At 39.9% G+C, this 23,128-nt stretch overlaps 1 protein-coding gene across 2 annotated transcripts in view; it reads left to right on the top strand.

Annotated features, from left to right (window-relative positions):
- LOC103391461 (neuroligin-2-like) overlaps positions 1–23,128 on the top strand; it is a 153,552-nt gene that overhangs the window by 79,777 nt on the left and 50,647 nt on the right. For both annotated transcript variants that reach the window (XM_017033900.2, XM_017033901.2), the window contains one exon: positions 9,470–9,523. In XM_017033900.2, the coding sequence (XP_016889389.1) occupies positions 9,470–9,523 (54 nt within the window). The remainder of the gene's footprint in view (positions 1–9,469; positions 9,524–23,128) is intronic.

The raw sequence follows: 23,128 nt of genomic DNA, 5'->3' as shown, positions 1-23,128 counted from the left end.
GAGTTGCTGCCACCTAGTGTCTGGAGGCTTGTTATCATTCATGCATTACAACAGTGGTACACTTATGTCCAGCGTGCCATATTCCATTGGAAGCCCCTCATGCCCCCACCCACCCACTATTTGAGAAGTACTGCATTACTGTCACTGCTAACTATCTACCAGTGAATTCAATGGTCAAATGAACACAGTGTTTGTTATATTAGTCTCCTCATCCATCTGTGTTATGGATGATCCCATATGGATGATCCCATATGGATCCCATATGTAAGTCGCTCCGTAGTATAATTCACACCAGTGCCCTCTAGTGGCTGTCAGTATGAAATTAACGGACATGTACATTTTCAGCAGTACAGGAGTAGCAGATACTGGTACACAAGAGTGCCCTCTAGCGGCTGTCAGTGTGAAAATAACGAACATGTGAAATTATATATTTTAATATATAAGTAGGAAAACAAATAGAAATTACAGTAAATACATTTTCTACGAGGACAATGAGACACTGAACTGCAGTAGGAAAACAAAAACAGTAGCTGACCGGTGTAACAGCCCCAACTTGACTATGAGGTCACTGGATTGGTACGTTTTCGAGTACAGTACACGTACAAGGACTTGAATGAAGTATTCGCTTTGATACTGATACTAGAACTTCCTGAATATCCCTGGTTATTTTGGGCGTATAGATGTAAAACAACAGCGGTCTCCTGCCCTCATCCATGTATTCGGTGACCTGTACTTATACTTATATATTTACCTGGTGCGATCGCCCAGACACGCTCATCAGAGTTGAAGTGCAGCAGTATGAATCAATGTGTTGAATCAGGGGTGTTTTTCATTAAAAGTTTTGTGCTGGTTTTACACCTGGGGACTCAGCATGACATATGAAGTAATGTAACTATTGAGTTTTCTTTTCTTTATTTGGCCGTCTCATAAAATGTTAATGCAGCGGCTCGCTCAGTCTCCTGTTGTGTTCAATATTCACAGCAGCAGAACTTACGCTTGACGGCGTGTGAGGTTTCCTGCCAATCTTTGGATATTTTGTAATGGTTGTGTTGTCACAACAACTCAAATTTGGTCCTTGAGTAAGCGAACCGCCGAAGCACACACACTTGTTGATGAAGTGCATGGATGGATGGATGAATGCGTACAGTATGTGTGTGTGTCTAGGTGAATTGGGAGGAAATGTCTTTAACCTTCATGCCCACTTGATCAACATCACGTTGTAAATGTCACTTCATCCCACTCCCCCCGCTGCTCTCAACATCTCTGTTTACTTTCTTCTTTGTTTTCTTCTCTCTTTTTTTTGGTATTTTCATCTCTATTTTCTCTGCCTTTTGATTCACATGTTTCTCCCTCAACCGTTTCTCGTCATTCCTTTCTTCCGCTTCCTTTTCTGAGCACAAACCTGTGATGTTGAAACTATCCCCTTAGCTTCTCCTCTCCTTATTTTACCATCCCTTTTCTGCCCTACTTTGCTGCTCACAAACCTCGCTCTTCCTTTTTTTTTTTTTTTCTTTTTGTATGAGGTATCGTTTAAAAAATACCTTTTTCTCAAGCCCAATCTCACCGTCTGCTCAGTTCGGTCTCTTTGGATAGGAAGGGTCGATAGGCTCTCTCACTGAAGCTTGAGAATGAGGCACCAGGAGACAGAAGAGAGAGACAGAGAGTAAAGAGTCGGCAGCAAGACAGAGACAGTGTTTTACACATGGATTAAGGATGAAACAAGTAGAAAAGGCTGGTTGATCCAAAGTAAAAGAAAAATACATTTGACTTAAGTGAGAATAAAATAGGAGGTTTCAAACAATTATATAACAACAAAGTCTAACATAGTGGCATAAGTGAAGTAGAGCAATTCCCTGAAGGGAACTCCTGAGGGATTATTACAGTTCTATCCATCCATCCATCCATCCATCCATCCATCCATCCATCCATCCATCCATCCATCCATCCATCCATCCATCCATCCATCCATCCATCCATCCATCCATCCATCCATCTATCCATCCATCCATCCATCCATCCATCCATCCATCCATCTAGCAAATTCAGTAAATACTGTATGTTTTGTTTTTGTTTGTTTTTCCACTGGCTCTGAGTACTTGCATACCCCAGTACTGCTTTTCAACTTCAAAAACTTTGCTGTAACTCAGGACGAGCTGCATAACCAAAGTATTTAACCCCGAGCCCACAATTTCTGTAAGGTGGACATATACTGTCTATTAACCTTTCTAGGTTCCATAAGACTCTAGAGTCACGAGAAGTTGTCAAGCACAGTGAGAAAAGGTCAGTCCGTCCAGTGTGACATCAGTGTAATATTGCTAACAGCATCAGCTGTCTTCATATAACAGTTTCTCTAAAGCTGCATGAGTGATTTTACAAGAAGAAGTGAAAGGGAACTGATGATTACTGGTGTGAGTGACGGCTCACTGGGGACTGGATGAGACCCATCATCAATAGGAAGGTTCTCAGTCACTGCTTTGAGGTTTTTCCCAAATTTCATTTAAACATCATCATTTATTATCACGTATGTGGTGACACGGTGAAGAAGTAGTTAAAACGGTGGCCTTACAGCAAGAAGATGAACAGGATTCAGTCAAATTGATCATCTGAATCAAGGGTCTCTGCTGCTGCTGTCATTACATTTGGGGTCCACATCAGTGGTCCATACTCAATACAAAAACAAAGCTATATTTAAAAAAAAAAATCTAGGCATGGTCTGTATTTGGCAGGGTTGTGGGCCTTAACTAAGTAAGTAAGGCTGGGAGTTTGACACCACATATCTAAATGTAATGATTACATATCTATTTGTAATGATATGAGGGTTAGAGTTGAGGTTTACTGTTACGGTGGGTGTTGGCGTCAGGAACCAGGTGGGACCCAAGTCCAGCACTCCAGAGACAGGCAGCAGTTTCGGCAGTGGCAGTGGTGGCTTAGTGGTTAAGGAAGCAGAGGTCACATTTGGTTGTGTGCGGTGGTGTGCTGTGTCACGATGACAAGTTCACTTTCCTTCCTTTCAGGAAGTTTATTCATCGTACAAAACGCACATATATCCACTAACTGGATTCTCAAGCAGGAAGTTTATTCATCGTACAAAACGTACATATATCCACTAACTGGATTCTCAAGGCCAGGCAGAAACAAACGGGATCTCAGGGTAGCGAGAAGTCAAGGCATGAACTACGATGTAGACCGAACACCTACAATGACCCAACAAGGACGGAGTGAGGGAGAGAAGTATATATAACCAGGGTACCAGGTGACAAAGTGACAAAGTGTGATCACACTAATCCACTCAGACACAGGCAGGAGGGAAGGGAGACAGCCAGACCTCACAATTACCTCCCCTCTCCCCCTGACTGCTGGGATTGGCTCCAGCTCCTTCTGCAAACGTGGAACAGGATTAAGCTGGAGGAGCTCCTGCATACGGAGTAATAGGGGAAAACAGCAGGATGTGGACTTCATGTAGAAGTGCCAGTGCAGTGACTGTCTTAGACCAACCAGTGAAACGTCGCAGTGGTGTCATTGTCAACATCAGGGGAACAAAAATAAAGTTGACTTTGCCCAAGAACAGCAACATTTATTTTTTACTTGCAGTACAAGGACAGAGCCCTAAATATTTTCCCATGCAGCCTGGTTGTTGTGAAACGATAAAGACATGTGGCCGAGTCAAGTCCCGCGTGATGAAAGCCACGCCTGTTGTTTGCTGTACTACAAATGCATTAGGGAAAAATAAGGGCTCTCAAAACTCACGGCCTGTGTTTGTCCACACAGTATCGATTCTCTGTAATGTGATTTTGTGTGGAATGTCTAAGTCCATTTCCATATTACAGCCAGTGCAGCTGAGAAGGCTTTGTTCTCTTTACTCCAGCAGCCATTTGCAGAAACTACGCACCAGTATTAAACAGATTCCATTTGCATTTATCCTTACAAGTGAAACAAAGGGTCAGTGTTCAGCAGTCTGGAGCCAGCTGAAAAACAACATTATATTTATGAACCGTGATAATCCATTTTTGAAATGAATCTGATCAAACCTTTTAAGAAATGTTTACACACAAATATCCAATAATTCCACTTTGCTTTGACGAACATTTCAATACACGTTATTTATACCCTGTGGCGTAGTTTGGATCGTTGCTTTGACGAACATTTCAGTACACATGTTATTTATACCCTGTGGCGTAGTTTGGTACAGTTTTAATTTCACAAAAGCATCTTAAGATTCAAATACCAGTCGGACTCCCAGGACTTGTTTGTGGGGGCTTCAACCTCTAGTCAGACGTGCGGCTTGAGTCAGACTATAGCTGTGAATGAATCTTGATTAATTGTCATTAATCCGTAGCTAAAAATTGGCTGCCTTGTTGTATGGCTTATTGAGCGAACAATATTACATATAATTTCAAACATTTCCAAATTGTAATGGAATTAGGGCCATAGTTAAGGATTTAATGAAGGACCGAAAAAAAAGCGGATTATTTGTCAAAAATAATTTAAACATTCAAAACGAGGAGAAAAGCAACCAGAGGCTAAAGACTTGTAAAGAACTTTTAATACTGTGGAACCTCCAGATAAGATTATACTGTAATCTGTTCCAGGACCGAGCTCGTAACTTGAGGTGCTTGTATCTCAAATCATTTTTTCCCCTAAGAAATAACAGAAAAAATGAATCCATACCGGCCCCTTTAAAAAAAATCCCTTATTAGTGCTAATAACAATGGAAAAAAACATGTTTTTAATTGCTGTTGAGACAAACACAAAAATGATAGTATATAAGGATTCCTGTGATATAAAATAAAATGTGGTTTTAATTATGAGTTCTTACCTTAGAGACAGATGATACAGTAGTGGCTAATGGCGGAGGAGGAGGGAGGAGGAGAGTTGGCCCGTATGTAGACACTTGATTCTGTAGCGTACCTTACACGTAAATTACGTAACTTACATAAACTTAGAATTAACTTAACTTACGTATATTATTTTTTCTTACTAAAGGATGGTACATATCGTGGATGTACTGCGATCATACATGCGTGCTGGATCACTCACATGGGCACCATGCTCATATTTATTGACTCACCACCATCCTTACCACTCACTCTCTTAGGACTCATCACTATTATGAAGAATAATGCACAAAAAAGAGAGAAAATCACATAGATAACGCAAACACAAGACTCATGCGTGATGCGTATGGAAGTGGACAAACACGTGAAGTGAACGAGGGAGGCGGTGTGGGCTGCTCCGACTGCCCGGCCACCTAGCGTTGACGTCTGTGAGCGTGCTTGTATCTCAAATCTTTACTCGTATCTCGAAGCAGAAATATGCTAGGAGACTTGCTCGTATCTTGGAATACTCGTACGTCGAGGTTCCACTGTATATGTAATTAACTCTTCTCACGTTCCCCACTTCTCGTCAACTTTCCTTTTTTTGTAAGATCTATTATAAACAGTCTGACCATCATGAAACTCAATTACAAGATATTTACAGCTGCCGCTCTGTGACCCATTAGTTAGAGTCTTCAGAGTGCTGGTTATTTTCCCAGCTGCTAGCATTAAACGGGCAGCACGGTGACAGCCCCATCCATCCTTGTCTCCGAGTTTGAAATTCCCAAAAAGCCCATTATTCACCTAATCCTGCTGACGGCAAGGTAAGCGTGCGACGGGAAATGGACAGGCTGGGGGAAAGTCAGGAACCGTCCCTGTGGTCCTGTGGCTCAACAGGAACTTTAAAAAAATGTTGCTTCAAGAAACTAAATATACGTTTTCTGTCGTCCAACTGTGGAGAATGAAGTCGTTGGGAAATGTGTTCTGTTTGCTCGCCTAAAAAAACAAGCTACTTATGAAGAGGTGACTAATTATATTTATGAATGCATTACAAGGAATTACGACGATACACATTGGACACATGACGGGACGAGTTGACACAGGGCGCCAGCTCAGCTGCTCTCCGTCTGAGGACAGACTTCACACACAGACGTCTGCTGTGAAGTTTGCTCATCTGTGACCCGAGCACACACTGACTGACTGCTCACAGATACACACACACATGCATGCGTGCGGGGGCTCAGTGCCTGTGAGCTCAGCAGGCACACAAGCATAATTTACTGCATTCTGCTGCGATATTTTAGCTTCAGGACAGAGACAATGACACACACACACACACAAGCTCATCACCCAGATCTCCTTTTCTCTTCACAGAATTAAACAGCCGTCAGTCACACATGGTCAACGCTCACTCACAGGCTGTCACACACACTTGCTTTCCCTCGTAGATCATACCAGCCTGACACACACACAACACACACACACACTCAGCACATATACACCAGTCAGCACCTACTTACTCACAGGCCTCTGCATAAACACGGTTACACACCAAGGCACCCTCTGTTCTATTCACAAACACGGTGAATCGAGTCGTTACTGTTCGCTCTTCTTCCTGCTTCTTACTATATCACAGAAAAAAATGTTGACATTAAAGAATAAAACATACATGGTTTAATCCAAGATATGTGCACCTATACTGTTATTGGTAGATTTGGAGTAATTTATCTGAACAATTTTGTGGAATAATAACAATTAATCATGATTAATCGTGATCTTAGTCTACCACGGTTAAATATAAAATAAAAATCTGTTCACTGCAGGAACAGCAGGTAAATGTTTTTAATTGTGATTAATTGCAAATGATGGCGTCATAAAAAGTATACAAAGAAAATCTCTAAATATTGCTTCATATAATTAAAATAAAACTTCAGCGAAGCTGTTGTCTTTCTGCGTTATGTACATAACGTTAGTATCAACCATGTGCTGTACTACAGGAACGATACCGTAAGTGGACTGATGGCGGAGTGCGATCATTCTGGTCACGTGTTCAATTGATGTTATCTAATTAACAAAATAAATAATGAAACGAACGCCTTTACTTTGAAGTCAGTTTTTCCGACTTCATGCGCTTCGTCTGCGTCACGTCATGAGATGCAGCCGAGCTGCCTGGTGTTGTCACGCCATTTACATTACTTGTGTATGTGATGCTAATGCTCAATCCACAGCTATCGCTTTTAGTGTGAACGCCTCATTACGGGGAAACATATATAGAGGTCATTGATGTTTGAGATCATTTAATCTTTGTGTACGTTTAAGCAATATGCTGCTCGAAGCAGCAATCAGAAGATGGGTTCACTGTGGTCATAATGAGATGGGCATAGTCGGCATCAACACAAGAATGATGCTCACATGCAAAGTGCGCTACAAGGAAAATCCCTCATCCATGAATTTGCTTCCACCAGCCTGAAACATTAACAAACAGGATGGGCCAATGCTTTACATTTCTTGTAAAGACTAGTTTCTGATTGGACCATTTAAATGTTTGAATGACTTTTCTGTTCTTCTGGTTGGTCAGTTTCAAATGTCGCCTACAGATCTTTACTGTCACTTTTGTCTTTTTCTTTTAGTAAATAGCATCATTTTTTTGTACCTGTCATGCTAGCCTGTTTGACACCAATGGTCAGGCCAAGTCAAGGTCACATAAACAGGGTTCTACTCAAACATGATACTTGTTTGAAATATGGTATAGTATCAGTTACCAAGTACCAAGGAATAAAACACACCTTTATCAACTATGGATGTTGCTCAGCCACACTCTTCCTCTGACATGTTTCTGCTTCTTCTTAGCCTTGGGTCACATTCACTGGCCATATGGGGGGTTGATGTGACCCTGTGTGGGGTTCACTACCATTATATGCCTGTGCTTCTTTGATTGGTCAAAAATGTCTTTTTCCCCTGCTGTTTGATTCATTGCAAAAAAGATGTCAATCATTCCTGATGTTTTTTTCCCCAGGTTTTATCTCAGTGTGTTGCCAGCCCAGTCATGGTTCCATGATTTTAAGCTGTTTTTTCTGTTTTGTCAGAGATTCAAAAAAAAAAAAAAAAAAAGAAAAGTGCTGCAATCAATTTGACGTGTTGACATTAGTTTAGACATTTTCATCCCCTGACAAAGGTTTATATCAGTGTGTAATCACAATTTTATTTTCACTGATTCTAATCCGTTGCGCAGTGGGGTTTTTTCCCCCCAGTGTTTTCAAGGTCTAATGGTGGACTTCAGACTTTCCAAGGTGTACACTTAAAAAGAAAATCAAATGTTCCCATCGTCATGGTTCTGAATGGTAATGGAGAATACAATGTATTACAGTTTTTGTTTTCTCATCACAAAGAACTGAGTCTGAAAAAGGTGTGACGGTGTGAGGAGGAAGACAGAAAACCAAGGTCAAAGTGTCTGTGTCAAACGGCTCTATAAAAAAATGAGGATCAAATATGTACAAAGACGTAAATGCTGCTTCAATACAATCCACTCACACAGTGGTATTTGCCTGAACAGGACACTTGCAGTGTGTCAAGAAGTGTTAGAAAAGATAAAGGGTAATTTCACTAGACCACAGTCGATGCATTCCCTCTGCCCTTCTCTCTCTCTTTTTCCCACCTTTCCTTCTCTCCTCTACTCTTTTAATTTAGTAAAAATAGCCAGTAGGCAGATGGAGATCAAATTTATTCACTCCCTACCTGCACTCCTCTGCACAATTAGCATCACACTAACTTGTCATTTCCAATTGACACGCTGCTGTTGTGGTATATAATTATTTACCTGCCTGGGGAATAGCTCTCTGGTTTAAGCACTAAATAACACACATGCACACACACACACACACACAAGCAGAAGGAGCTTGAGCGTCTCACACACACAGAGCACCTGTGCTCTGTTTCTACCAAGACATACTTAACCTGCTCTTACTGTTCCAAGGTCATCGCATATTTGCACAAAAGTGTTCGGTTTGTCCTTCACTAAACATGAGGGGCGGGGGGTTGAGTGTTGATTCCTAAATAAAAAGAAAAATAACGAATTGCCTTTCACGTGATTCTGTGTGCTTAAATGGTTCTTTCTGCTTCCACTGCTGTGTTTTGGAGTTTGATCACCAGGACCCAAACCCTCGTCCTCCTCTGATAGGTCTCTCTCTTTGCCTGGTTTTTCATTGTTTTTCCTCCGTTTGGAGGAAACATTGGGTCCTGTTCTTCAAACCGCCGATGCCTTACTCCGTCATCACGTCACCCCCCCTCCCCCGTTCCCCTCCCCCTCACTCCCACCGCACACTTTACAGTCACCTGTCTGAATTACACGTAGAAAAATGAAGTCAACAGAAAAGGATATATTTGAGGGGGACAGCAAGAAGTGACGTCTTTTTCTTGAGCAGGGGGACAGACGTTTTCCTTGATCTTGTGTCTTTTCTTGTGATAAATCTGTGTCTGTGATGCCTTTTGTTTTTCGGTTTTTGTACTCTTTTTAAAGCAAACTAAACTCTTGCTGGTTTGTCTTTTTTGCTCTTGCTTCTTTTCTTTTTTTGACATTCTTCTTTTTCCGTTTTTGCCAGTAATCTTTTTTGAATTTTCTCTTTTCTCTTTTTCCCCCCTTTTTTTCTTAACCCTAGGTCCGCTCACAAAAAAACACGATGAATCTTCAATGAACAGGCCTCGAGACGAAGGTATTTTTGTTGCATGTTTTTCCCTTTTTTTCTTGTTTTGAAGTCTTTTTGGGGGATGTGCACACACACTCACAGACACACACAGACGCACGCAGACACACACTCATACACTTAATTGCTCACATGTACGCATACACACACACGCACACACTTTTTGGGTAGGACCTTTGGATTCAATGCTTCCCGACATGTTGCTGTAAGTGTGTCCGCTGCCTTCTTCCTTTGCGACTCATTAGCCTCATGTTACCTTGGATGATCATAACACCTGGCTGATGGGACTCAGCTATTCTTCATTAAAAAGCCATCTACAGTCTGTTGTGTGTGAGTTTTTTTTTTTTTTTTTTTTTTTTCAAGCGCTTGTTCCCTCTCAAATAATAGAGAGCCTTGGACATGATCACCATCGGAACTGCGCCCTTGGAAATAAATTGGCCAAATAACAAGTGTCGTCCTGGAAAGCAAACTGTTATTGTACTTGGAACAAACAGGACTGTTATTGAGACAATAGCACGCAGGGAGTGTGTTGTTGTTTTCACTCTGCCCCTCACACAAGGATGGAATTGCCATTAAGTTGCGATTGCTAAAACTAATCCGCAGATATTCTTGTTCCAAATCATTAGAGATTACAAAAAAGAATAAATAATAAACAGCATCCAAGGACATTTACACCCAAAGTGAACCGTGTGGGTTTAATCAGGAGCAGACAAAAGAAAACACACATGTGAATGTTCCTGCAGCACTTCCACTGCAGAGGTGATTTCAGTCTTTCTGCCCTTCCATCCACCCCCTGAAATCCCTCATCTTTGTTCTTTTGGACCTGTTTCTCTGAGAGAAAGATGACTGGTGATGTTTTGATACTTATTTCTCTTTATGCCGTTTGGAAGGTTGAATCTATCTCTCCATTCAAGATGCTCTTTGATTTGTTTTTGGGTTTTTTCCTTGCCTTTCCATTTTTTTTTATTCAAGTTGGGTGTTGGTGGAAGTTTGACACCAGAGGATTTTCTTTGTGATCAAACGCCAATGCGCAGACACTCAACATTTTCTTTCCAGCTGACACAGTCAGCAAACTGTCAGAGCAGCTCAGATGCTCCCGGCGCTGCTTAGAAATCATTCCTCATCCCTCATCCTGGCAAATAATTAACCTCATTTCATTAGAGGCCAGTTTTTCTTTTATTCTTACTTCGCTCTGACCTGGAGGTAATTTCTAACACTAACAATTTCTAACAAAAAAACAGAACAAAACAGCATAATAAACCTTATTTCAACATAACTGACTTCCTAAACTTAGACAAGAATGTGAAATACAAATACAAAAATCGGCAATCAGACTGATTAAAGAAATATTTATAAGACCAAAAATGAGCTCAATCCATCTCCTTGTTAACCCACTGGTCGTCAGGAACTCTGCGTAAAATATTTCCATATTTTTAATATGTCACAAACAAAGAATCTATCTCTTAATTATGATTTTTTTTTAAATTAATTACTCCCTTTCTTGTGGTCTCATCGTAGTACAAAACAACACCATGGCATTCTCCATAAAATTCTTATTTGCTTAAAACGATTTGAATTTGAATTGATTTGACAGTAGACTGCCATCTGCAGCAGGTTGCACCATAGTCTGTGCCAACCTTTTCTGAGCCACAGCACATATGTGACATTAGTAAAATCCTGGTCCCAAAAAGTACATGTAATGAAATACAGTTATCTTCTAATTTCTTATTTTCCCATATTTTATTTAGTCAGTATAAAGCCCAGGACTGTTTAGTTGAACACAACCCTGATGTACTGGCAGAAATTGAAGAAAGTACAATACAGTACTTATAATAATAAATACAATATCTTAAATCCAATATACGTTTTACATTATCTTTATTTATTATGGAAATCATCACATTTGATGGAGGATTAAACTGAAAAATATTTCCCTCGCTCGCTAGAAAATACAGTAGAGGACAACTTTTAGAAATAATACATATGAATATATATAGATGCATATATATAGATATATATGAAGTTATAAAAGTTGATAGTCATTATCTGACTCATTCAAGGATAAAAGCATTTATATTATTCATATAGATGCAGCTTTTATGTTCATATACATACATATATATATATGTATGTTGTCCATAAAAGCTGAATAAATTAAGTGTGTGTTGACCTTATTTGCATTCCGTTTGAGGTTTGAATACTGGGCACCTTCTGTTGTGAATATCAAATAGTGTTCTCTCCAGCCTTATTTTGGTCTCCGCCAGCTCCCCTGTAAAAAGAAATAAGCCTCAGATGTTGGACAGGTGGAGTTTGCTGTGGGGTTATTAAAGCCTCGCGGCTTAAAATAGCTTCGTCCTGGTGCTTGAAACAAGATCAATGAGAGTGTAGTCTCAGGGTAGAAAACTTTCATCTAACAAAAGGGTAATTGTATTTGTACTTATGGCTGTGTTATGAAGTGTGATCCCTTGCACACGGCGCATAATCATATGAGGCAATGTTAATATGAAATTATCGATCAGCACAGCTTTATGGATTTTTTTCTAATATTTCTTAGTGGATGAAAAGCTTTTTAATTATATATATATATATTTTTTAATATTCTATTGTATGTCACCCAGTGGAAATAAATTAATAGCATTATCTGATAGCTTTGTGATTTATTGAAACTCCTTTCCTCTAGTTACACTTCTGTTTAGAGAGCGTTTTCACACAAATAAACAAGTAAGTTCGTATCTATTCATCTCAAAGTAGATCATTTTGTAATGTAATGTAAAATGTTTTTGTTTGGTGAAAAAAGTAAAGAAAAGACTCCTTTAAGGCAGTAACATTTGTCTTTTGCAGTCAATATCAAACCTAGGGCCCGTGGACCAAATCGCACCCAAGTCATTTTGAATAATCATGATTAATCAGGATCACGATTGCTTTTCTGCTAACTGACAAGCAAATTGAAGACAGATGGCAGCATGAAGACGTTAGTTTTTTGTCACTAATCCAAATCCCAATGTCAGTAAAAACTTACAAATGTTTAACTGAAAATCTAGGCTTAAAGATGGCTGAAATTGAAGCCTCCACAAACGCATGAGTAGAGATGGTATTTTAAGCTTACGGCGCTTCAGTGAAACGACGTTCAGTGAAACGACGTTCGCCCTCGGCGTGTGTCAGTGGCATCAAGTAGAGAGACTTTGGTTGAATTATTGGATGTAGAGTGTGTGTGTGTGTGTGTGTGTGTCATTCTACCCATGCATTTGCAAAAATATTTTAATGTAAATATTACAAACTCATTTCAATTTGCGAAAATATTTTAATGTAAATATTACAAACAACAACCGTGTGTTAGAGTAAAAACGTACACGTACAGTCTCTGGTGATGAGTGACGACGCAAAGAAGAGCAGTTAATTAGTTAAGAATAAAATGGAATGAAATTGGAGTAAAACAGCCCTACGGTGATCAAAGTACAGATAGGTGACTTTGGAGCCTTGTTTACCTGCTGCAGCACTGATGCTGATGAATCCAAACCTGCTCGTTAATGAGAGTTTGGTAGCTTAAAAGTGTGTCTTCCATCAGTTCCCACTTTAAGCAGAATGTCAGAGCTAATGATTGCCAAACGTGGCGACAGGGCTCCTTTCTGAATTTCCATTCATCTAATTGAGGTAGCGGCAATCACGAGGTGTCAGCGACAGCCGCTGTGAGCCCGTCTTGTCTTTTTAATCCCATCAGAAAGATAATAATTAACTTGATGTGGTAAGGCAGGAAACGAGAGGAGACGTTCGCAGAGCTCTCTCTTGGAATGCAGAATCAAAACTAATGTGGAGGAACACTGAATAAGTGTTGTTCAGTCTGTGTGAGACCAACCAGAATCAATTTTTTAAGAATCAAGAAATCTAGTTTTCTCAGTTTTACTCTTCGCATCTTTGTGTTTTCTGTCTCTTCTTGTCACGTGTCGTGTCCACTTTGGCTTTGACTCTGCTAACAATCCGCAGGCCACAAGGCATGATCCGCCCTGCTCTGAACCATGCGTCCCCTGTTGCAGCACCAGCTCACAGACCCTCAGTTTGGTTCACGGTGCCATGCGAGGACACAGACTTGGCCCATTTCATCTTTGCGTATAATTGGGAGCATGCCGGGAAAGGCTTTCCGACTAAATCTCTCCATCTCCTTAGGGCTTTTCAGCATAGACAGCACAATGCACATTTTTGATTTGGTAGGTGGGAAATCCGGAAAGACCCCCAACCTCTGTCTATATATGTGTGTTTTCCCACGTTTTACCTCTTCAGGTACTGGGCATAATTACTTTATAAGAGGATTTAAAAATGAAATGAGGTGACACGGTGACAGGATTGAGTAGAATATGAAAATAAATAATGAAAAATAGCAGCGACGAACAGAACTGACAAGAAAAAAAAGTTTAGTTTTTAACGGCAAGACGGAGTGGTTAGGTGCAGAAAACCAAACATATTGCCGTTGCTCTTCATCGTCTCGCCGCAAAGCTGTCAGTGGTTCACCGCTGAAGCCACGCGTCTCCACATCACCTCGACGCTCGGCCCCCGTCATTTCTCAACCTGGTTCCATTGGCAGCTCACAGTAGTACCACAAGCCACAGAAATTACCAGAGAGCCCCACCTCCTGGCTAACTGTAGCCCATGCCTCTTCCATTATTATATATAAAAAAAAAAAAAGCGGCGGTTGTTGCCCACACACGGAAATGATTAGCTTTTCTGCCGGTGTTCACAAACGCCTCTGCTTACTTCAGGAAGGTGACGTCGGGGTAAACTGGTCACTGATTGGTGACTGATGAGAAAATGACTATTGACTATAATATCAGGTGCACGTCTGGTGGGCAAGAACGCCGACCCAGCTCTTGCCTCAAACCTTCCAGGCAGTTGTTTAGTGTGCCATCTGCTGGTGGGGTGATGTTGTTAACTCTCAAAATAAAGCAAATTAAAATAACATTTAAAAAAATAACCAATGGAACCAATGGAAAAATCCCCAAAAATGTATAATATCCTGCTGTCACTGGAACAATTTTTCTTAATCACATAGAGCAGTTTGAACTTTTTACCGGAATATAATATAATTATTATTAATAACCATTATGGTTATTCTAACTATGTGAATGTTAGTTGCTGTTTGATCAACACTGTAAAACCAAAAGGTCTTGTAAACAGCTGTTGTCCTTTTAATCAGGGTTTGGAAAAAAGAGACAGCATTAAACCATAATCTTCTTCAGGTACTGAAATGGTTACTTAAGCCTAGCATAATAATGAGTTATTGTTACCACTGCTGCTACTGTGTTTATCACTAAATGTAGATGGACCAGGAGAGAACAAGAACTCATAAACCTGAGGCTACTCTTTTCTCCCATGTTAATTGCTTATGTACTGTCGTAATCTTGCTAAATTGCAAGTAACTTCACGTACAGTGATTAGGATATACTGATTCCACTTAACCACTCCTGTCTTCACCTGTCACCTTCATACTATTAATGCCAAACTCACAAAGGCCTGGATTACTTATTATTACTCTTACTGTTACTCCTCAGTATTACTACACTGTGTAATAATTCTGTATAAACACGATCGAAAACGAAAAAATCATTTAATGTGGATTAGCGTTAGAGCGGGGATAATGAATCCAATCACAAATGGTCACGGGAGACACATTTTTAATGCCATGTGTAAACAGTTGTATTTAGCGCTGCCCCCTAGTGATGAGATCTCTAGGACAAGTGTTACTACTGGGTCAGAACAGGCGTAGCACCTATATCCCGTGCTATGATCTCACAACTCCAGCTGAGGAAGAGGCTGTTTTTGTGGTACAGTACAGTACACATACTGTACGTACTGCAGTAGTTGGAGTAGTTTGGAATCTAATCTGGTAGTCTAATCTAATCTTGTAAAGTTTGGATGTTTTTATTTGAAAACCTGCTGATAAAAATACCTTTTCGACTCCCAGCCATTGCTTGTGGAGACTTCAACTTCAGACCAGCTTCATGGAGAAGTCAGTCTAAGGCTGACGAGCTGACTGACACAATTACCAAATAGACTGTGAGGGACTGTAGACTGTCAGTCTGACTTGTCCGTCTCCATGGTCTCCACGGTTTGTGTGACTTAAGCGTCAGTTATCCTTCCCATCATTTATTCTAGTCGTTTCAAGAACCATAGACTGTGTCTCACACAAGGTGCGTTCAGACACTTCTTCTTTTAGTCAACTTTCTTTTTGTTACTGTGTTTACTCTGTGTGTCCTCTGTGGCTTCCAGTACAATACTTCAAGCAAGTAATAACTACTTTAAAAAGTATTGGTACTTAAAATACCAACTCAATTACAGCAATCTGAATAAATGAAATTTGTTACTTTCCACCTCTGTAGACTGATGAATATTGTTGAAGGTTTGAAAGCAACTTCCGACATGTTTCAAGATAGGATGCACAGTAATGATTCAAATCTACCAACTCTGTCATACTCCGTGTTTGTTTGTTTTTTACTACTATACTTTTGCATATTTCTGTATATTGATAATTTCATCATTTGGATTATTGACACCACATTGTTGTTATTTCTCTGTCTTTCTTTATATTTAGGGGTGTTGATTTGACTCAAATAATTATGATTAATCCTGATTTATTATGATCATGATTGTGATTAATCTCAATGACATGACATTAGATTCGTCTTTTCACTTCACCAAACAACATCCTTTAAATTTTATTGTTCTATTTGACAAAATCTTGGTATGATTTTAAATATAGTTTGAATATTTTTTCGCTATATATTTTCCTTAATAATAATTCCATGACTTACTTGGCCTGCTGTTATCTGTCTTTTCCACAATACACAGTAAAAAACAAAACAAAACAAAAACATTGTCATAAGTAGGAATGACAATTTGTCTTGATTAAGTTTGAAATTTAAAAAAAAGGTAAAGTATGTATTGAAACATTTTGTGTTTTTTTCATTATCAGCTATAACTAGCTGATGATGCCAAATCTAAATCTTGACACAAACACAGGCAGGCAGAAAATAAATGACTCAGCAGTTTTAAACCAACCCCCTCACTTTGTGATGGAACATACAGTACAGACCTGGCCAATGCAGTGATCACAGCTTTAACATTAACCCACTGAGGAAATGCACTCCTGCTGACACTGCAGATGGGAATGGTAATTCTGATGTTGCTCGCTGCATGAACATGTACTGTAGCTCTGAAGTTGTTTATGTTGTTTAGTTTGGGTTTTTTTTTCCTCAACAATGGCTGCCCACTGTCATCTTTTGTCTCTCTCCGCTCAAGATTGTATCGTAACTATGGGAGTAGCATTCCAATTAGGAAGGCATTGTTATGTATGAGATGGAGAGCAGTGGATAGTGACAGCCCTGACAGCGTTACCTAATGGGAACGCTGGTGTCTGAACGGAGATGACAGCAGTGGCCCTCGACGCCCAATTTATTGTTTCTTTGCTCTTTGTGCAGAAACTCGCGCCCTCATAGACCGAGGGAGAATAAATCAAAACCATGAGCTAAGACTCTCCAAAACATGCTCGCTGCACACGTTTTTGTGCGATCAGGATTTTTATGGAAAAAAAATAAATAAATAAAACGTGGTCATAGCGGTCATTTAATGAATGACATTTTGAGAGCATATCTTTAAATTAACAAACAGCCAGAACCACTAATCATGTACAGTGTCTCTTTAGACCTAATTGTTAACTTCTCTTGTGGTTCTTTCAGAAACAACATAAAGCTAATTCCGAGGGACAAAAGACTTCCTGTAATTAGACAGTGAAATTGACCAAGTGAAGGCGACAAAAAGAAGGGGAAAAAAAAGGAAAAGATGATATTTTTAGGTTGAGTTCATTATCTATTAGCCTGCGGGCCTTACTTCTGTTCAAACACCGTGGTTATTGGTTTTTCTACACTTGTCATTTAGCACTGACCAAGCTTTTTGTCTTCAAACCATCAAACCAATAAAACCACAGAGCTTGAAATAGCCAATAGGAGACGGTACAAATAGAAACAGAAAAAGAAATAATTGAAAGAAAAAAAAGGGGGAATAACTGTAAACACCATCACTTTCAAGAATCAGAGTAGAGGTCATATGCTAATATTTTTACATTTAGACAAGAGTCTGTTAATTTTATTTTCAATTTACTTTAAAATATATATTTGTATATATGTGCATTTCAAAAGAAGGAATTTTAAGCCCTTTTTAAAAAAAAATACAATAAAAAGTCATATTATACACCTCAGCTTTGTTTGATTACTAATAAAATGATGAAATGAGTCTGACCTGTGCTATTAATCATATTACAGTATTACCATACTGTGAAATACGTGAAAGACAAACCATGGGTCATAGAATGGTAGGAAGTTCAGCACTGCAGTCAGTTTTTTTCTTTTAAACCGTGGGGTCGCAGCCCCACATGGGGAATTCAAATGGGGTCATCTGAAATCTGTCTAGTACTTGATTTGTTAAGTTACTTATAAACATATCTTAAAATAAATAAAAATAAATAAATAATTATTATTTTTAAATGTTTTTAATGTAATTTTAAAAAAAAGATGGTGTTGTCAAAATGACGAAGTGATCACATAAAAACAAATGTGTTGTGATAATTTATCAGCAGCTTTCGGAAATTATTGTCTACAGGCATTTTTCTTTGTCTGTCAGAATATAATAGAATACAATACAACAGAATCCAGTAGAATAGAAGACATTTCTCAGTCAGTTCTGTTGTCTGGACTTCAGGCTTGTTTCTGACTCTGTTTAAGTAGTTCACACAACGGCACTTAAGAGCGAGAAACATCCTTAAACAACTCTTAAAATGGCCTGGAATTGTAAATAATGAATGGCACAATGGTTCGCCTCAGGTAGAGTAAATAATTTAACCACAGTTCTCGACTTTTACAGTGGAACGTTGAGGTAAATGAAAGCGAATAGGTCGGAAGGGAAGCGGGAGACTGGAGTAAAAGAAAAGCCTGTGTTTAAAGGTTCATGCCTTTTTGTCACTGTGGCATTGCAGGTGTCTCTCTCCTTTGTCTATTTTCCAGACTGAAGATATCACTAATAGTGAGAAAAGGAAACATTTTAATCTTTCCTCTTATTTCAACCTGTAAGGGGGGTGAGGTGAGTAGTTCAACCCACTAGTGGAAATAATGCAAAATCCCATGACAATGGGTAAAAGAAAAGACAAAAGCAAATGGAATGCTGAGAAACAAAGATGGGACATGACTCAGTGCAATGGTAGGTGGAGTAAAGAAGGAAGGTGGAATATATAGATGGAATACAAGAATTAATATTAAAATAATATATAAAGAAAAGGCTGTAGACATTATTGTATTTAGTAAGAGTAAGCTGCAGCAAGAGATGCCAGGCTTCCTGGGTTTATTCCTGTTGTTCCCTCTTGTCTTTTTGCCTCCTCTCTCGACTCCATATACAGTGGAACCTCGAGATACGAGCATAATCCGTTCCAGGAGCGAGCTCGTGACCCGAGGTGCTCGTATTTCAAATCATTTTTTCCCATAAGAAATAACAGAGAGAAAAAAAAAATCCGTTCCAGCCCTCAAAAAAACTCCCTTATTAGTGCTAATAAGGATGGGAAAAACAATGGTTTAATTACTATAGAGACATATATATAGAGACACACAAAAGAAATTATAGTATATAAGGATTCCTGATATAAAATAAAATGTGTTTGGTGGTGGACAGACGATACAGCAGCAGCCAATGGTAGCATGTACGAAGGAGGAGGAGGAGGGAGGGAGGAAGAGAGGAAGAGAGTTGGCCCATATGTAGACACTTGATTCCGTACCGTACCTTACACGTACACAACATAACTTACATAAATTTAGAATTAACTTAACTTACGTATTTCTTTATTATCTTACTTTTCTATTTTTATTTTTTTTGCTTTTCAATTTGTATTCTTTCTTTAGCGGGCACCATGCTTTATTTCCATGGTCATCATGCGTTTCTTCTTCTCTCTACCATCCTTACCACTCACTTTCTTAGGACTCATCACTATTATGATGAATAATGCACAAAATAGAGAGAACATCACGTAGATAATGCAAACACAATACGGAAGACTTGCAGGAGATGCAAATCCTCAGCTTACACTTGGATGTCAACTGTTTTCACTTTGGATGCTAGCCTTCAAGACCTAGCCCCGAAATAATTAAGAAAAGCACAAAATTGATTGTCTCCCATAAATAAATAAACTGTAACTTAAACTGACAAAACACAATGTACTAGAACCATGATTATCACTGTTGGTTCAGTGACAGCCTCAGGCTCTGTTATAATTGTGCTTTGGCTCCTGTTTCAGTGAGAAGCTGGACAGGGATCAGTGCCGAGTCAGCATTTGTATGTGGGGCGCATCGGGGGAACTGTCCTGGTGGTACAGAGTCTAAGGAATTTTTCTTAGATTCCATGTGGTCCCGATGAAATGCCTCACAGAGGGTAAATGTTAACGACAAGGGGTTAGAGCATTCATGGGCAAACTAAAGCCCGGGGGCCGGATGCGGCCCGGTCAGCTATTTAATCCGCCCTGCCATACTTTTCCAAATTATATAATTTATTTATATTATCATTATACTTGTGCCTTTTCCCTGCAATACCCATGTTTCCCCAATAGATGGCGTAGAAAAGGATGAAAGCCTTTTAGAATTTTAGCCTTTATGCCTGACTTTTACATGTCATGTATCTTAGTTCACACGAACGCTCCATCTATCTGCTCCTGACCCGACCCCCCTGTTCAATTTTAGGACAATCGTGGCCCGTGAGTCAAAAAGATTGCCCACACCTGGGTTGGAGGACGGGGCCGCTAAATAGCTATTGTTTGATTTCCATTATATCTGGTGCTAATCACTGGATTAATTCACAGATGAAAAATGGAGTGGCCCCGACGCTCATGAACTTTAACGTGTGAGTAGGGATATAAAAATACGCTCATACAGTATGAGTCACGATTACCAGCTGGTCTTGTGTATGTACCTCATAAATTGGAAATGTTATCTTAAATAACAGAATATATAAAACACTAATTTCTTTACAGAAACACATTAAAAGTCAACTGGTCTGGTCTTATTTACTTGTTAACTGTCCATATATTCAACAACATAAGAAATAATATTATCTAGAAAGAGTTCCTTTCGCTACAGAAACACTGTCTGTGGAAGGAGTTCTTCCCACGTTCTGTTTGAACACCCGAATGTCACTTAGGCTACATCGGGACCTGACGCCTTGGTTTAATAGCAGGTCACAACCAGAATTTTAGGCACTTACTGCCACCTACTGTACTAGAGTGTGTAGTGTCATGTTATGACCAGTGACAAACCAGCCTCCTAAACACCTTGATGCTCCATTCATTTTTTTTTATTTGAACTGATGCATGTCATGCATTTGTATCGATTTTTAACCAATTCACGATACATTGTTACATCCCTACCTGGGAGCAATGTTAAGTGCTAGGGATGGCTCGTTCCAGTCAAACCTAGAGTGAAGCGTGTTCCATTTATCTGTCAGGATTGGTATCGGTCTGATATTGACGTTGGTCAGGAGTGAACACAGAAAATGCTCATCCTAGCTTTGTGCGACACGCCAAAAACTATTACACGTTGCATATCAAAAACACTCAGATTGAATACAAATATTTGTGGTCCATGTTTGTCTGCACTCTTCTTCTACTTCCTGTCTGTTGATGCTACTCGCTGTCTCCCATCCTCTCATTGTCTGTTGGCGGTACGGGTTTGCAGTTGGTCCCAGTATTCCCAGATTTACATTTTTACTCTCTCACAGTTTTTTTTGTGCCAACCAGACAGGTCCCCAGCTACTGCACACCAATGCAGACTTTGCTGGGAACTGTGGGTAAAATCTGGCAAAACGTTTCTGTGGCTTATCCCCAGCTATAAAGTGTAAATGTAACTAGCTTCAGCAGCCGTGGGAGCAGTAGAAGGAGATTTGTCCACTCTCGCCCCACAGTACATCTGCTTCAGTCAAACCTAATTTATGTTTCTTATAAACCTTTTGTGGTTGAATAAAAACATAGAGCAAATGCATTTTAAAAGCATTTGTGCATAAATCAATCCCACTTGGCACGATCATCCAGTCAAACCGAGAGTGAAGCGCGTTCCATATGTCTGTTAACGAAGTGGAAAACAAATCCTCCATCATGAGTCTGCTGGTTCAGACGATGTCAGAGCAGGTGTGCGGCGGCTCTTTGATATCATTACCACAGATTTGTTTGTTACATAAAAGCTTTAGAATGTAATAAATCTTTTAACACTGCAGCGTAAATGTTAATCATATTTACAATGTGTAATTATGCAGACTTTAATCATGGTGATGGGAGTGAGGCTAGAGACCTGGGAGTCAGCTGTCACTCAGCCGCCTCCGAGAGGACAGGAACTTTACAATGGCATTTAATAACATCTATATTTGAGTGTAATGTTTAGGGTGAGTTTGATCACAATGGGAACGAGGAGAATGATTCTGTGCATTTGACGATGCTAGTTTAAGTTTAAGACTTTTCGTGGTTACACCATCCATCCATCCATTTTCATCCACTTATCTGTTACCGGGTCGCTGGGGGAAGCAGTCACCACCCAAATCACACTGCACCGTACCAACCCCCCTGAACCTTCCTCCAGGTGGTGAGTCCACTGGAAGGTACCAACCGCCCTAACCGGGATTCAATCTTGCCAATGACATAGACATTGCCTCTGGGCCAAAGCGCTACTGGTTACACAACCAAGGGGGGCCAAGCCCAGCTCCTGAAAAACAACCCCACACCATAATTCAGGTCTGGGTTTGGAGGTTGCCAGGAGAACGGTACATTTCAGACTGCATTGTGCCGACTGTGAAATTTGGTGGAGGAGGAATTATGGTGTGGGGTTGTTTTTCAGGAGCTGGGCTTGGCCCCTTAGTTCCAGTGAAAGGAACTTTGAATGCTTCAGGATACCAAAACATTTTGGACAATTCCATGCTCCCAACCTTGTGGGAACAGTTTGGAGCGGGCCCCTTCCTCTTCCAACATGACTGTGCACCAGTGCACAAAGCAAGGTCCATAAAGACATGGATGACAGAGTCTGGTGTGGATGAACTTGACTGGCCTGCACAGAGTCCTGACCTGAACCCGATAGAACACCTTTGGGATGAATTAGAGCGGAGACTGAGAGCCAGGCCTTCTCGACCAACATCAGTGTGTGACCTCACCAATGCGCTTTTGGAAGAATGGTCAAAAATTCCTATAAACACTCTCCTCAACCTTGTGGACAGTCTTCCCAGAAGAGTTGAAGCTGTAATAGCTGCAAAAGGTGGACCGACATCATATTGAACTCTGGGTTAGGAATGGGATGGCACTTCAGTTCATAGTATGAGTCAAGGCAGGTGAGCCAATACTTTTGGTAATATAGTGTATCTCCTCTTTGTCTCCTACCTGGTAGCTCCATCTCTAACATTCTTTTACCAATGAGGGTTTCATGAGCTGGAAGCCCAAATGATGTAAAAATAAACAAATACTTGAGGTTGTTTAAATTGTGGGCCCTGAATCTATAATCTGTGAAAGTTTAACTTTTTGAATGGAATTATGGAAATAAATAAACTTTTCCATGATATTCT

This window comes from Cynoglossus semilaevis, chromosome 1, assembly GCF_000523025.1.
Source record: "Cynoglossus semilaevis isolate Cse_v1.0 chromosome 1, Cse_v1.0, whole genome shotgun sequence".
NCBI lineage: Eukaryota > Metazoa > Chordata > Actinopteri > Pleuronectiformes > Cynoglossidae > Cynoglossus > Cynoglossus semilaevis.
Note: the sequence above shows the minus strand (reverse complement) of the source record. Positions and strands in the feature narration are given on the sequence as shown.